Below are 17,064 nucleotides of genomic sequence, written 5' to 3' on the forward strand. Positions count from 1 at the left end.
CCTGTGACTTACATGCTATGCTTGTGTTAATGCAACCTAAAATTGCATTTGCTTTTCTTTGCAACAGCATCGCATTGCTAACTCATGTGGAGGTTGTGATCCACCACAACTCCTAGATCCTTCTCAGCCATGCTGCCGCCAAGCCAGTTATCCCCCATTCTGTACTTGTGCATTTGGTTTTTCTTCCCTAAGCGTAGCACCTTACATTTGTCATTGTTGAATTTCATTTTGTTGTCTATAAGCCAGTTCTCCAATTTATCAAGATCCCTCTGAAATTTAGCTCTATCCTTCAAAGTACTTGTAACCCCCCCCCACACAGCTTTGTCTCATCTGAAAATCTGATCAATATACTCTCCATTCCTACATCAAGGTCATTAATAAAGATGTTAACCAACACCAGACCCAGAAAAGATCCCTGTGAAACCCCACTTGAGACCTCCCTCTAATCTGAAATAATTCCATTTATTCCACACTCTTTGTTCACACTTGTTTAACCAATTATGTATCTGCTGTTGAGCCCACATTTCTCCAGTTTATTTATCAGAATGCTGTGTGGGACTGTGTCAAAAGACTGGCTGAAGTCCAGGTATATTATGTTCACCACGTTCCCCCTATCCACCAAACCAGTTACCCTGTCAAAGAAAAGCAAGCTGGTTTGGCATGATTTGTTTTTAGTAAATCCATGCTTGCTGATAGTGATTACCCCGTCCAGATATTTGCAAATTGAATGTTTTATAACATTGTTCTAGTAGCTTCCCAGTTATCGAAGTCAGGCCTACCGGTCTGTAATTTCCCAGATCCTCCTTTTCCCTGTTTTTAAAGTGGGGCACTACATTAGCCCTTCTCCAGTCTTCCGGGACCGTTCCTGTCATCCATGAGCTTGCCAAATATTATTGCCAGTGGCTCCACTTCAGCTGATTCCTTCAATTCTCTGGGATGAATAGCATCAGGCCCCGCTGATTTGAATGAATTCAAATTGGTCAGAAGATCTCTGACGTGTTCTCTACTTATCCCGATCTGAATCCCTTCCCCTTTATTGTCTATGGTAATTAGTCATCTGGTCACATTTTATTTTTTGTGAGAAGACAGAAGCAAAGTAGGTACTGACCCTTCCTATCATCTTCCGTTACCAGTCCACCTTCTCCATTGAGCGGAGGACCCATACCATGCCTGATTTTTCTTTTTTTGTCTGACATATTTGAAGAACGCTTTCTTGTTGCCGCCAACATTTCTTGCCAGCTCCAACTCATTCTTTGCGTTAGCTTTCCTGATTTTATCCCTGCACACTTGCACTATTCCCATATGTACTACTTTGGTGACATACCCCACCTTCAATTCCCTAGATGTATCCCTTTTGGTTTTTAGATTGCTAAAAAAACCCTTGCGCAGCAAAACTGGCCTCCCATGGGTCGTCTTCTCTTTCCTCTGCATTGAATAGCTTGATGTTGAGCCTCTAGTATTACATCTTTTAGGAACTGCCAGCCCCTATCGACACGTTTTCTTCCTAATTAGCGCTTCCATGGGACCTTGCCTACTGTCTCTCTGAGTTGGCTGAAATCTGCCTTTCTGATTTCCAGTGTCCTTGTTTTGCTGTTGTCATGTTCTCCTTTCCATGGGATCATGAATTCCATCAGATCACGATCACTTCCAAGTTTCTGTCAACCTTCACGTTCTCAATTAATTCATCCTGGTTCGTCAAAACCAGATGTAGAATGGATGTCCCCCTAGTTGTTTTCTTAATTTTCTGAATCAGAAAGCTGTCCCCTACACATGCTAAGAACTTGCTGGATGTATTATGTTTTGCTGTAATAGTCTTCCAACAGATATCAGGGAAGTTAAAATCCCCCATTAATACTAGCTCATGTGTGTTAGCTAATCTTGTTACCTACTTGTAGAATGACTCCTCCACTTCCTCTTCCTGACTGGGTGGTCTATAATAGACCCCCACCATAATATCACTACTATTCTTTCCCCTTTTTACCCTGGCCCAGAGAATCTCAGTAGGTCTGTCGCTCACTTCCTCTTGGACCTCTGAGCAAGTGTATTCATTCTTGACGTATAGTGCAATGCCGCCTCCTTTTTTCTCATACCTATTCTTCCGGAACGAGCTATATCTCAATGCTGGTACTCCAATCATGGGAGATGTGCCACCAAGTCTCTGTAATGCCAATTAAGTCATAATTTTCTTCATATTTTATGACTTCCAGTTCATCCTGCTTGTTCCCCATACTCCTTGCATTTGTATACAGGCATCGAAGATATTGTGCAGACCGCCCTGTTGCTTTCCTTCTTGCCTTTTTAATGCAATGGTGGTTTCAAGTACTTGTCCAGAAATTTGCCCCTTTTCCTTGTCTTCATTACTGAAGCCTAGATGTGCATTGGCTGGATTTTTGTCACCACCCCCCGTAGACTTAGTTTAAAGCCCTCCCTATAAGGTTAGCCAGACGATGTCCAAAGATGCTCTTCCCAGTATTTGATAGACGGACCCCCCCCCAACACAGTAATCCTCTTTCCTGGAACATCAACTCATCGTCAAAAGCCAAAGCCTTTTCACTGAGACCATCTGTGTAGACATGCATTTATTTCCAGGATTTAGTGGTCCCAGCCCGGGCCTTTTCCATGTGTGGAGAGCACAAATATAGCATTGACACTAAGTGAAGCTGGCAGAAACTCCTCAATGAGATTCTAGAATTACTCAGGGAGCTTAGCATACAACCTGCCAATTGGATCAATGGTCTTCAGGGCTTGTGAAAAGCAACTGGGAAGCACTGGATTTCCAGTTGGCTGAGATTCCTATAGAGAGATAGGCTACTTTGCTACACTTAATTTAAGTCATCAGGGACTTACTCAAGGAACCACCATGTGTTACTGCCATTAACTAATTTTTCCTTATCCAGACAGATCATGAGAAAATTATAATCAGGCAACTGCAGTGAACTTTGGAGCTCTCAGATTTCCTTCATTTATCTCAATCTATTTTTAGGCCTAGGCATGATACAGATCGCACTGGCCCTGTTGGTTGGTGATCTCATGCTAGTGGACAATGATCTGGTATCCATGATGACTTTTCTCTGTATGTGTTAGCCGCTTTTGATTCTAAGTAACTTTTAGTTCTGAACCAGTCTTGTTTCTTCCCTCTCAAACAGTTCTACAGATTATTTTTTGACATCTTTTATGGGTTTCTGCAGGGCTCTATTCTGTGGCCCCCTTCAGTTTAACACATATGTGATGCTGCTAAGGGAAAGTATGACATTATATGTAGCCAAGACCATGAATATGCAAATGATATGAGCTGCTGCATGTCACTCCCATAAGAACACAGAAGTAAGAGTCTGTACTTTAGCAAGGTGCTCTGATACTATAGTGATGAGGACCCTATATAGCACCTAGATAGATGGTATAATGCCTGGTGAGAAATGCAATCTGGACGAGAGCGAACTGTCTGAAGGGTAATCTGGACAAGTTGGTGATGATGACTAGGGGTTGGGGGAAGGATCTCGAACATATGGTAAGGATAGTTCCTGTCCTCTTTTGAGATCAGGAAGGAGCCGCTTTTTAATTAAGTAATTCACAATTTGTTCTGGGAATCCCAGTGATGTGAGAGACCAAAAGCATTTTTTTTATCTGCACCTTTGCAATTATACCCCTTAAGTCTGGATTTTGACATCTCTATCCTTATTTTGGATAGCTGCAGGTTGGAGAACTGCAATGGTTTTTACTTGGGGCTAAATTTTAAGAGCATTCTGAATCTAGAAGTAATACAGAATGTGGCTGTTTCCCAGTTAGGCACTATTAGCTGCAGAGAAGATGTCACATCCACAAAAACTGAACGGGCTTCCCAATAATTTTCACATATGGGTGAAGGTGCTGACTTTGTTGTCACTATATGGTTAGAGTTTTAGATACCCAAGAGATTAGCCTGTGTTCCGTGCATGCCACATAAGTTGTAGTTGGCTGGATCATGAGAGATACAATTTTCCAAGAGAGACTAGTGAATCTGGGTGCCCCAATTTTGAGGTGTCTGTATTCAGATTCAGTGAGGGAGCTGGTTTTCAGAATGTGCTGAACACCTGTCCTGTAATTATTAAGTCCCTTGATGGTATCTCACTAGTCAATTTGGAAAATTTAGCCCATGGCTTCATGATGTTCTTAGTAGAGGGATCTTGATTGTGGAATTTGTTTTCCCTGCTATTCTGACACACTGACTTTCTGCAGGGAGTGGTTTGCTTTGTAGTGAGAAGGGAGTCTGTATGTAGAGATTTTTTCTTTGCATACTGTTTCTTTCCTTTTTGTTTAAGATAAACAACAATTTAAAATTATTTTTATATTTGTATATGCAGTGATAAGCAGTGAATTTTATAAGTTAAAAATAATTGACACTACAGTAAACTCCAGAGCGCTAACCAACTGTTAAATGGGAGAATACCACAACATGCACAGAACTCTACGTAAAACCATCTCATTTCTCTAAAGAGAAAGAAAATTGGCTGTAGGATTTATATTGCTGGAAAACCAAGAGAGATTTCTTTCTGATGGAAAGATAAGTACTGCATGGTAATATAACCAGCCACCACTCATCTGCTATTAGATGAATAGCGAAGGAAGAAAATCTTTCTTAAGAAGTGTCAGATATAAGTAAACTTCTTTGACTAAGGCCTTAATCAAGACTTATCCCTTTTGAGCAGCAGCTAAGCATTTTCTTTAGATCATTCTTTATATTATGATTAACAACGTATCTTATAGCAGATAAAAAGCAAATTAAGAAATAGGGAAGATATAGGCACTCAGCTAGGTAATAGCCCAAACCTTAAATCTTTGTTGTTGTTTTGTTTTTGTTACCACAGAAAAATATTGTAATGATGATTGGAAAATGTATGGCCAAAATACCATGTTGCAGCCTTGCAGATCTCATCTGGTGGGACTGACCAAAGCCTGTCTTGTTGATGCTGCAGCATGATTGATTGAGTTGTGACATGCCCTTTCAAATTTCAATGTTGCTACTACGGTGCAACAGTGACAGATGAACACTGATAGGTTATCAGAAAGGGTTCTTTTGGACAGAGGCTTACTTTCTGTTCCACTCTTACAGAAAAACAAAAATGGTGGATTAATTCTCTAATGGCGTTCCCCACTTTTCAAAGAGACTCTGTTGATGCAACTAATTTGCAGAACAAAGCTCCCCTAAGTTGAAAGCTAGAAAGAATTAGAAAATAGTGGCACTGCAATACTTGTTTGAAAGCAAAATGTAAACATTTAATTTGAAAACCAGAAAGCAGTAACCTGACCTGTGTGTTTCAACAAAGTAAAAAAGCCCCACATTTGCATTTTAAAAGAAAAGATTTGAAAATCCATGCCTCCTCTGTTTACTACTTGATACTTGAGTTCAGGATTCTATACGTGTTCTGCAACTGTTGATGAGAGTACCACCTGAAACAGGAATCCCAGCATTATTTTAGAGGGTTTTGTGATGATACTAACTATTATAGGGAACGTACCAAATCTTGTATGCAGGACTTAGCAGATAAGTCACAGAGGAACTAATTTTGAAAAGCTTTGTGAATGTATTAAAAATACAATATAGTCTACCTTACTCGAACTTTGTTTTGGGATTTGTATTGATTTGGGATTATAAATCATTCTTTAAAACTAAAATCTTTCCAGTTCACCTTCAAAATTGAGTTTTGAAACTACGGCCAGAAGAATTTTCCTGAGTGCGCACACAAAGCCAAACCTCTCTCTTCAAATGTACCATAGGTCTTCAGAGCCCATAACTCACTAATTGTACGAGACAAAGTGACTGCCATCAGAAAAGTAACCTGGGTAATGCTTGCATGAACGTAGAAGCTCAAAATACCACTTATATCCCCTGGCACAGCAGGATCTTAATTTGAGGTTGATAAACTCTGATAACACCAAACTGCTAGAGACTGAATAGAAACTAGGTGTTGTGCTTTCTACAAGTTATTGAAGAGATGACACTGTAAATACAATAAACCATCTTTCAGAGATAAAATATATGCAGATGGCATTCAAGAAGATGGCATGTGACAATACGGTAATCATTTATACTAGAAATGTATGTGATGCTCCATAAAAGCAGAGTACAAATACCCGGCTGCATGTGAATTAATCTAGTTTGAGGCAATAGAACTTATGCAAGAGCTAGGTATTATTACTACTATTATTATATATAAACATTTGTTACTCTTGAAATGGAAAGAGTATCTAATATACTATTTTTGGGACACACTCCAACAAATCAAACCTTAAATCCTAACTTCTCAGAAAAGAGGGTGAATGGACTTCTCAGAAGAGAGAATGAATGAGTTGCACTGCATATCTTGGGATGGAAAAGAATGTTCAACCTTTTGTTAATGAGGTCTGGAGAACTTAGTTTCCTGATCTCATAAAATTGGCTATGGTCACCTTTTATCAAAAGAGATCGTCCTATTAAGATCACGGAATTTCTCTCTCTTGAGCTCTGTTAAGATCTATAATTTGTATGTAATGGAGAACAGACGTGATCAGTATTCACCAGTGATTCTATAAAGTGCTAGTAATATCAACTGATCTTCCTCTGGAAGACTGAATTTCCTACGCAAGCTTGAGATACTTCATAATTCGAGTAACAGCCAATGATTGACCAAAAATTCATAGGCCCAGCGAAATACAGCTATTTCCATTTTTACAATATAAAAAATAAAATACAAACAACAAGAACTCTGAAGTCTAAATACTAAGCAAGAGAAAACTAGAACTGAATTTGCAGAAGAAAATGCAAAAGTGGGTGTGTACTTCCTTCCTGTGCCAAGAAAAAAAAATGGAACTGATGGTTAGATGAACAGAGTCAGTATTTACTCCACTAAAAGCATGTGTGAAGCACACAGAAAGGATCTTGTCTTGAAGTAAAATTTAACAACTAAGCAAGTTAGGAATAGCTCCCCAGAGACTATATGACCCTCCTATCCTCAGGAGTGTAAAGCCACAGATTACACCTCTAAAGAAAATTATCCATCAAGAAAATGATTAATCAAAGAAAAAAATCTCAGGCTTCCAATCAGATTCAAAAAAACCCATCAGCCAATAGTTGTTGCAGAGGTAATTGTTCTAAATCTATCAGTACACCTAAGCTGCTCCTTCATTGACTGCAAACACCAATTTCTTTCACAGAGGATTATAAGTTTATGTTCATGGTCTTACTTCTGCCATTAGGGTGATAAACAGTTTAAGCTACATCAGGATCTGACAAGTAGATCAATTCTAGGTCCATAAAGAATCTATACAAGAGGTTCCCAGACAGGGGATTTACTGCCCCCCGTTTTTATTCTCTTGCAGCTAAAATTACTTCTGTCAAACACTTACAAGAGTAAGAAAAAAGGTAAAAAAATTAATTTTTCATGTAGTCCTGGAACAGTCTTTCTAAATTCAGAAACTTAAAGACGAACATGTTACTGCATTTAAAATTATGTTGAGCAGCATGTGGTATTTAGCTAAATAGCGATCCAAATCTATGATTTGCTCACTCTCAAGCAGACAGCAATTTGAAACATTGAACTAAGCTGTCTAGATTTTTCTCTAAGGGCAGTCACAGGCTTCCTGTTATCAGAGCCAAATTATATTAGACATTTAATTTTAAACCTCAGGTACTTAAATGTAAAACCTTACAACAGTAATAGTCATAAAGCAGTGGGGCATTCCATTTCAGAGAATGGATTTTTCTATTTTTTCCCCTTTAATTTAACCAGCACCTCCTGTTTTGTGGCTCTGCCCACTACAAAGTAATTTATCTAATTAGGAGATGTTCACAGCTGCTTAAAAGACAGAAGCCCCAGGAAACCAAAGGTCTGGATAGGAAGACTTTGAAAAGTTCTCCGGAGCCACACAAAGTATTAATTTAATGTGAAAAAAGGTTCAGAGAAAAATTGAATCCCAATATGTTATTTTGTCTACAATAAAACCATGTGACAATAAGCAGGCATATTCTCCAGTACACTGGCATTTGAATTCCAAAAGATGCTTAGCTTCTCCCTATCCCTGCTGCTTTCACAGCATTATCTTTTTATGATTCTAAAATTCAAAACCTTTTATTGGGGCAAAAAAGCTGAAATTAAAAAGGGTTTTTCATGTGTCAACTGCCAGCATAAAGGATAAATTCTACAATCTAAGTGAAAGAGGATACGCTGATGGAGATGAATCATGTTTGAGTTTTGAAGTAGTTTAATCAATCACAATAGTTAATGTTTATGTTGACATTTGTTTGTCTAAGACTGTCCACTAAGCACTGACTTAGTTAAAAGAAGTTCTCCCAGTATTTTCAAAATGTAAAAGCAAAGCAGGAAATGATGCAAATACGATTTTTCTATCATTATTTACTTCTCAGTCTTCCTGTGTCCTTTGAGTAAATGTAGTACAGCTGACCCTGGCTGTTGTCTCTTATGATTCAGAAGTAATTACATATGATTGCCTAGTCATAAAACAGAATTAGATGTCCTTACTATAAGAAGTATAAAATGTAACTGGGTGTAGGAGAAAGGGAAGGCTTCTTTTTCATACCAGCATAGATAACACACTCATGAGTGCTGTAGGGCTTGCCCAGATAATAGACAAAAGCTAAGATCAGCAGATACACCCAAAACAGCCACAGCTGTGTTCGTGCGCACACGTGCCACAAAATGTGTCCTTCTGAGATCCTTACAATTGTCACTATTTTAAGGAATAGCCTCAAAAGCAGCAGTTTCTTTTTCTCTAATTCTCTTTCATAGTCACTTCATCCCATGGTGTCCATACCCTTCCTCCATTTACTCTGTTCAAGGTTCCCTTTGCTTTCCACATTCTTATTTCTCCATTCCATTACTTCCACCATTACTTTCGTGGGCTCTCCATGGTGCTTCTCCTTGTCTCTCTTTGAAGTACTACAAATTTAGCACTTGAATAGTGCTTTACTAACATTAATGGAATCTTCACAACTCACCATGTGACGTAAGTAGTATAGCCCCATTTTACAGATGGGACTAATAAGGCAGGAAGTGACTTGACCAAGGTCACAGACAAATTATGTGTTAGACCTACGATTGGAATAAAGGACTCCCTTGCTCTCAATCCTATGTGTAGTCCACTGGACCACAGCACCTTTCATGCTATTCAGACATTCCCCCTTGAGGACAAAGCCCACAATGTGTGTTTAGTAGAGGAACAAGCTCAACTGCAAACAGTTTGCGACAAGTTCATAGGGAGCTTGTAGCAGCTCAGGCAACACCTTTGACGCAACATCAAATTGGTCTGGGATCTTTTCAGAAATCAAGATATCAATGACAACTGATCTGTTGGCCCCACAGACAATCCTTAAGTGGCTATATGAAAATCATGAATATACCCTGTGATTTTGTTGGACAAATCACTATGACAAACTTGCAACCCTTATGATTGGTCAGCATTTTCAAGGCTCTCTTCACAACAGAGATGGCTAGAAACATCTTTAAAAAAGTAAATAGAGTAGTTCTGACATTTACAAATTCCTCCAATTGAGGTTATGGAGACAGTGGCTGCAGGATTCACACATTCCAAAGGCTGGCTCTGCCTACAGCTAACCAATTACAACAATAAAAATAAAATAATAAATAGTTCAACACTTAAGACCATAAACAAAGGGAATAAGGGTATAAGAACTGTGTACCTCCATACACAGATGCAGTGAAGATGCCTTGGAAGCTATGCACTTAGAAAGCAACCCTTACTTTGCTATGCTTTTAATAATTTTGGGCCTATGTGAAATTTCAGGCATGGGGTAGTTGACAACACAAGGCATCTCCTTCGTCGTGCAGTCATGTTTGCTGCTTCCATAGCACTCCTAGCCTTTCCATGCCACAGGAAGAGACGTTTTGTTAATTTATGATGTTCTGCCTCTTTCTCATCCTTTTTGTTCTGTTTAAATGGCTGCAGCTTTGCTTAGGTCAATGTACCCAGATGAGTGACCTGAGTCCTCAAAGAAGAGCTCTACAAAAAAACCCCCAACTTGTCTCTTACCACTGCTGATGCCAGAGTTTGCAATGACTGTCGCCTCACTCCATTGGTCAGCACTGGAAACTGAGTAGGAGCGCTGATGCATACCATCGGGGCGACTGTTGAAGGAGACTAGACTGATCCCACTTGCCATCTGAGACACAGATGTACTGGTAGTCACATTTCCTAGAAACAAACAAACAAATCATGTTACTGTACAAGATAATGCTGATTTACATTAAGGAGAATAGTACCGCAGAGCAGAGACAGCACTAATTTCATTAATGTGCAGTGTTCTCTAAACTTTTGGAAGCTGAGTTCCCCCGGACCCTTTTCTAGAAAATGGAAATACGTGCATCCCTGATTTATGTTGTTAAAAGCCTGAACATCTTAGTTTATATATCCTCTGCACTGCCCTAGCTAGTCCTTCGTACCACCTAGCAGGCTTTGGGGAGTGTTGGCTTAGTGCAAAAAAAGCCACGTGGAAAAAAGCTAATCCTTAAAAACTAATAAGCATTAAGCAAACCATCCATTGTACTCTTAAAAAAGCAAGTCCTGAAAATGTAACATGACCCTCTAAACATAACTCTAACATACAAAACGTGTAATAACTACATCAAATGGAGACACTTCAAACCCTCTTATCCTAATTCAATTATTTTAATTGAGTAACCCCGCCGCTGAATAAAGCCAAAATTGAAAAATCTACAGTGCCAGTAAATAAACTGGTAGTAGTAGCATAAAATCAACTATAAAACCCATCTTCCACAGACTTTTAACTATCACCAACATGGAGGCAACACCAATGTATTGTTCATTATAAAAAGTCACTTCTTGTTAAGCAACAGCATACTCTTTATTCCTAAATTGGTTGGTTGTTAAAAGATAATATGAACAATAACCTTAAACACTGTATATTAATTAGCAATGGGTTTAGTGATTTCATGATCCATAAGGGCTGTGACAGTAATAGTTCAGTAAAAAGTTTAATGGAGGAAATGGGATTCACAGCATTAAAAATAGCTGAACAGTGATCTAGTTGACAAAACATAAATAAAACCCTCTCCATGAACTTAGGCTTCCAGTGGTCTCAGTCTACCTTTTCTGTTCTTGTGTTTGCCATGCACTAGAAATATCACTCTGACGTTTAGTTTTTAATCGTATACTACATTACTGATTTAGAAATTACTTTTTAAACAAATTTAAAATATTTTTGAAGTGTTAGTTTGATTTTTGTAAGAATGTTCTAATAGCTGCAATCTCTTCATGGCAGACTTTACCAAAACACAGCGGACATTGTGAATCCATTGTTCAGGCTATCCTACAGTAAGGTTTAAATGGTTTTAAGAATAATACTTTTATAGACAGATTTAAAGCATTTAGTATTTTCATCCAAAGACAAAATAACTAGTAATGGCTTTCCAGAAGAGCTGAATTAGAAGCAAAGTCATCTAAACCTACACACAGTACACAATTAGTAAAGTTTGTAAAGCACCTTGCCATCCTTTGCTATTAAAGACTCACTCTATTCTATGTGTATATATACACACACACACACACACTTTTAAGATACTTTCACACGAAAATTTTGCGCTTCCATAGCACTTTCAATTGGACAACCATCGATGAGTTCAGAAACTTTGGTGAATTAAGGTTCAACACTCTTGTGAGGAAGTTAATTATTATCTACTATTACTTCCCACTTTTCCCACAGATTAAATGACCAAAGCTTAGGGAGGAAGACTGTGGCAGAGTGGGAAATAAAACCCAGATCTCCTGACTCCCAGTTCCATCATCACGACTTTTCCCAACAGCAGTGTTTTGAAAGAAAGTAGAGCTTTGTGAAGTACTTTGTGCTCACTAGAGTTTGTGAGATAGCTTCCCTGAGTCCAAACACAATCTGTCTATGGTACTTTTATAACCTCCATTACTATAAGATCTGAGCACCTCAAACTTTAATCAGGGGGTAGCTGTTTTAGTCTGTATCCGCAAAAACAACAAGGAGTCCAGTGGCACCTTAAAACTAACAGATTTATTTGAGCATAAGATTTTGTGGGTAAAAACTTCCCTTCTTCAGATGCAATAATCTTTAATGAATTTATCCTCAACATAACCAGGAGATATTTTACAGATGGGGAACTGAGGCAGAGAAAGACTAAATATCTTGCCCAAATTCACATAGGAAGCCTATGGTAGAGCATGTATTTGAACCTGGTTCTCCTGAGCCTTGGCCAGTACCTTTACCACTGGACTTCCTCTCTAATCCCCTTTTCCAAGTCATCCTTTCACCCATGTGATCTCCATAATCAGACTGGCATCTATTACACTGGTCACAAGTTAAAACTACAACAGGTGAACACTTCTTTTGAGCCTGTTTGAACAAACACATTTAATGCATTTTACTAAGGCTAGTATCTGAACGTCCTGTGCCAGTGTTTTCTAAGAAAGCATTCGGTACACATGTGAAGGTCATGTGTGAAACCTTGCTCACAAAACGGCACATATGTGGTGAAGATTCAGACTAGAACCCCACATCTTGACTGAAGTCTCACTAAAAGAGAGCACACACACAGTTTTTTGCATTCTTTCTAATTAAAGAAATACTTTTCCTCCAAATGAATCTCTCTGCACTCCAGCTGATGATACAATATCAGCACACTTTTCCTCCAGGTTTTATAGCCTGGGAAAAAAACGTGAGTCAAAAAGTTGCTAATGAGAAAAAAATACTATTGTGACAACTCCATTTTGGCTGACACACCAGGAACTTCCAGAGCTGAAAGATGATTCTTTACAGTTTGAAGGAAAAAGCCAAACTCTGTGATTGTGAGCTGTATCGGACTCCTATCTTATGCAGATCAGACACATAGGGACACATATACCAGAGAGACCAGACACTACTAATTTGTGAATCACTTAGTTCATCATCACATTATTGTGCTATTATTTTGCAAATGTGGGGGAGCTGGAGAAAGGCTAAGCTGTATTGCTTTATGTATGTAATGGGGTCCCACAGAAATCTGTCCTAGCCCCAGTGCTATTCCATACTTTATCAGTGATCACATATAAATCATTGCTGGTAAGGTATGCAGATAACACAAATTAATGGAGTGGTAAATAATAAGGACAAATCAGTTCTATAGAGCGATCTGGATCACACGATAAGCTGGGATCACTTATGTTCTAATACAGCTAAATGGAAGGTCATATCTAGGAGGTTATGAAGTAAGTCACACTTACTGGAAAAGGGGCTGTATTTTGGAAACCAGTGAGTGACAAGGACATAAGGGTCATTGTGGATGGCCAGCTGAACATGAACTCCCAGTATGATTTTGAGGCTAAAATGGAAAATACTATCCTTGGATGTATAAGCAGGGGAATACTGAGTAGATGTATGGAGATGTTATCACTGGTTACAGCATCGGTGAGATCTTAAGCAATCCTGTGTCCAGACTTTTAAAAGAATATTGACAAACTGGTAAGGGTTCAGAAAAGAGCTACAAAAATGATCTGAGGTCTGGAAAACCTGTTTTATATGAGACACTAAAGAAGCTCAATTTATACAAGAGAAAGTTAAGGGGCAACTTAACTTGAAGTCCATAAGTACCTATACGGAATGATTTATGATAGTAGAGGTCTCTTTAATCTAGCTGACAAAGGCATAACACAAGATCAAATAGTTAGAAGCTTCAGCTAGACAAATTCAGACTAGTAAGAGGGCACTATCTTTTTTTCTAAACAGAAAGGATAATAAACAATTGGAACAACTTACCAAGGGATGTGATGGATTCTACATCACTACATCTTTTCAATCAAGACAGAAAGTCACTCAATTAGATATGCTCTAGCTCAACCAGAAGTTATGGGCTTGATGCAAGAACTTGGTGAAATTCTATGGCCTGTGTTATGTAGGAGGTCAGACTAGATGGTCACAATGATCTTTTTCTGGTCTTAGTGAGTAGGCATCTATAAAATGCACATTTCCTTTAAGGACTAAATGTACTCCCTCAGAACTGATTTTAGAGTTTTTATATTTAAAGACTTTGGTCACAGATCTTTTCTTCACAGCAAAGTTTAGTACAGGTGAGCCAGTAGCCCAGCTGAAAACAAACAGTCTCAAACTCACAGAAGGCGTGCAGATCGGATGTGGGTCAAGAGCAAATGTTGCTGCTTGTCTGGTCACACTAGGGGGTCAAACAGTCTTAGCAGCTGTCTTGTTCTGCTTTGATGTTCCAGTAAGGCTTATTGGTCCCTGGCCTGGTCGTTGACTCTTGCATTCCGAGCATGGCACTCCAAGGTTTTCTGACCTGCCCATGGTGCTGTCTTGTCTTCAGGCCACAGCTAGGGGATATATGAGGTCCCACATATCTCAAAGAACAGACTATAATAACACCAAAGATATTTAATATCCATGGCTTAAATAGCCCATACTACCTGTGGAAGCATGTGCTATTATCATGCCTCCTAACTGCTGAATTTGGGACATTAGATGTTGCACATTAGAAATTCTCCTCTCTTATATATGAAATAATGCCTAGTTTATAGCTTGTGTTAGAAGAGGATTACTGAGTTGGACTGCTGCTGACCCGAGTAGTAGGGTCACTAGAAATCTTTATTATTTGTTTTGGAATCAGGTAAATTCTGTCATGGTGTACCTATTTAGAAGCAGCTGGATGAATAAGTCAGGTCTTTTCACTTTTTCTTTCATCTGAAAACAAAACAATTCTACTTGCACTTCCTTGATCTCAGAAACCACATTTGTATCGCATTAAACTCTAAACTCCTTAACTATTTGCACCTTATTAAAGTCCTTACACAACAAAATGGTACCTTCTCCCAATCCACATATCATTTTGGGTTCCCTTAATTTTAAGTTTGGACCATTGAGGGGGGTAAAGATTTTTACATGCATTATATTTTATATTTTACTTGTTTTAAGCCTTGTTTAGAATGTTTACAGCGTTTTTCTAGGCTTGTTCTCAACTATCTACATTAATCTTAACTTCCCAATTAGCTTTATTGAACAAAACCACCTATTCAAGGTGACAGATATTCACCGCAACAGAGTGATCCTGCATTCCTGTTCACCATGGCATCTATTTTAGCACCTTTAGAATACAATGGGTAAATGGCTTTGAAAATGCATTATTTTTCAGAGGCAGAATTAGATTTCCCATTGATAAACTCCTTGAAAGGCATCTCAAAGACCTTACAAGTGGCATCCAACATGCTGGACTGAAGCGTGATGCTATGTAAGCCCATTTTTAACCTTTAACTATCTCTCATTCCATGTCTAATAAAATGGACAGTTATTTTTGATGAATTCCTGTGCAATAATCTTCATAGCAGAGATTGAGAAGGAGAAAACTGGTATGTGCAAGAAAAGATGGAATGTTTTTGTGAGATCATGGAAAGATGGAAAACAATTATTGAACACTTTTGCTTGAATAATATATTGCCATCAGTCTGAATTGGGTGTCTGAGTGGGGGAGAAAGGTGATATTTTGAATGTCAACATTTTCTGGCCATTTAGCTAGATTTAGAACAAAAAGGCCCAGTCACATTCTAAACCTTGATGGGATACAAGAGCAAAACTTTACAAAGAATATGTATAACGTTGATTCTTATATTGACATTGCAGTGTTCAAAATTTTATGTATTCCTTGAACTTATTTTGAAACACAATGATTTGGCCTGTGAAATTAATTTCACCACAGAGAAAGTGAATTACTCAGGAGAATCATATAATAATTCTGTCAATTCAGATTCATGAGGAATTTTGGATAGTTGGGAGCAAATATGGTAGGATCTGGGAAGCTAACTTCTTGGTGATCCATAATGCAGCTTTGTTTTGTGGCCAATAATACAATTTATTAACTTTGTGCCTGATTTTGCAACCGAACAGCTCCTTAATCTATCACAGGCATTAGTACAATTTTCAATCTTGTCTGAGGTCACTAAAATTTTTTAAATAAATCAAACTGCATAAAAGTCCCTATGTGGTCATTGACATATCAGAAAGGCTGATCTATACAAAACTGAATAAGAGATAGAGCGTTTTCTCAAACATGCTCTGAACAGACACAGGACCAATCTTTGAATGACGACCTTATTTATTTGAACTTAAATATTTCTCCAATCAATTGCTCATTTTTCACTCCTCCTTCAGGTTAATTATAACATGCCTGGACACACTTATTTAGTCGTATCAAGTTGACAACAATGCTATTATACTTGCATCCAAATGGAGCCTTGTTAATGCCAACTGCTGTTCTTATGGACTTGTTCTGCCACAGAAAGCTTCAGGAAACACTCCTACTCATTTTTCTCCTCCAGGAGGCAAACTCCTCTTCCCACCTTCAAGAAGCAATATTTCTTTAATTTTACATGTGAGGATAGAGAGCCAGTGGCAAGGAATCATAGCAGTCTCTTAGCAGACAAGCCAGCAAGCTCAAAATATGGAGCCAACAATGTTCACTGTAGATTCTGAATATTCTGGTAAAATACCTAATATGAAGCCTTTGTATCTAAAAACCTTAGAAGCAAGGACTTGCTGCACTTTTACATCTGTCTCCCTCTCTGTCCCTCTCAATATATCAACATTAACATGAAATACATGGTCAACTACCTAGTCCATTCTGTGTTCTGAAAAAATGCTTCTTCAAATACATCATATATGCATCAGCTGGTTGCTTAAGTTGATTAGCGGGGGGCAGTTAAATTACTATGCTAATCCGTGTATTCTCAGGACTATTTCCTTGATATGGATATGTGTATATGCTTACTGGGAAGCCTTGATTAGTTCAAGCTTCAATGTGTCAAAGGCTCCAGTTTCTTTCCAAAGAATAATTTTAGCTGTACTCACAACCCTAAAGTGCAGGAGCTGATTTGAAAAGGTACTTACCTCTACCATATGCTATTTTTCTTTAAACAATTTGCATTTCAAAGTGAACATGGCATTTATATTTGAATGAATATCAGTATGTTGCCAGAAGTGATCTCAAATGAGCAAAAAAAGATGCTGGTTTCCTATTGAACAAAAATGTTTTCATCTACCAAAGCAGCATC

At 38.4% G+C, this 17,064-nt stretch overlaps 1 protein-coding gene across 8 annotated transcripts in view; it reads right to left on the reverse strand.

The window, feature by feature from the left end:
• The window catches only part of AGAP1 (ArfGAP with GTPase domain, ankyrin repeat and PH domain 1), a 694,311-nt gene that overhangs the window by 179,602 nt on the left and 497,645 nt on the right, over window positions 1-17,064 (reverse strand). For all 8 annotated transcript variants that reach the window (XM_073306802.2, XM_073306800.2, XM_073306804.2 and 5 more), the window contains one exon: window positions 10,024-10,185. In XM_073306802.2, the coding sequence (XP_073162903.1) occupies window positions 10,024-10,185 (162 nt within the window). The remainder of the gene's footprint in view (window positions 1-10,023; window positions 10,186-17,064) is intronic.

The sequence above is a fragment of the Lepidochelys kempii genome, chromosome 11, assembly GCF_965140285.1.
Source record: "Lepidochelys kempii isolate rLepKem1 chromosome 11, rLepKem1.hap1, whole genome shotgun sequence".
Classification (NCBI taxonomy): Eukaryota; Metazoa; Chordata; order Testudines; family Cheloniidae; genus Lepidochelys; species Lepidochelys kempii.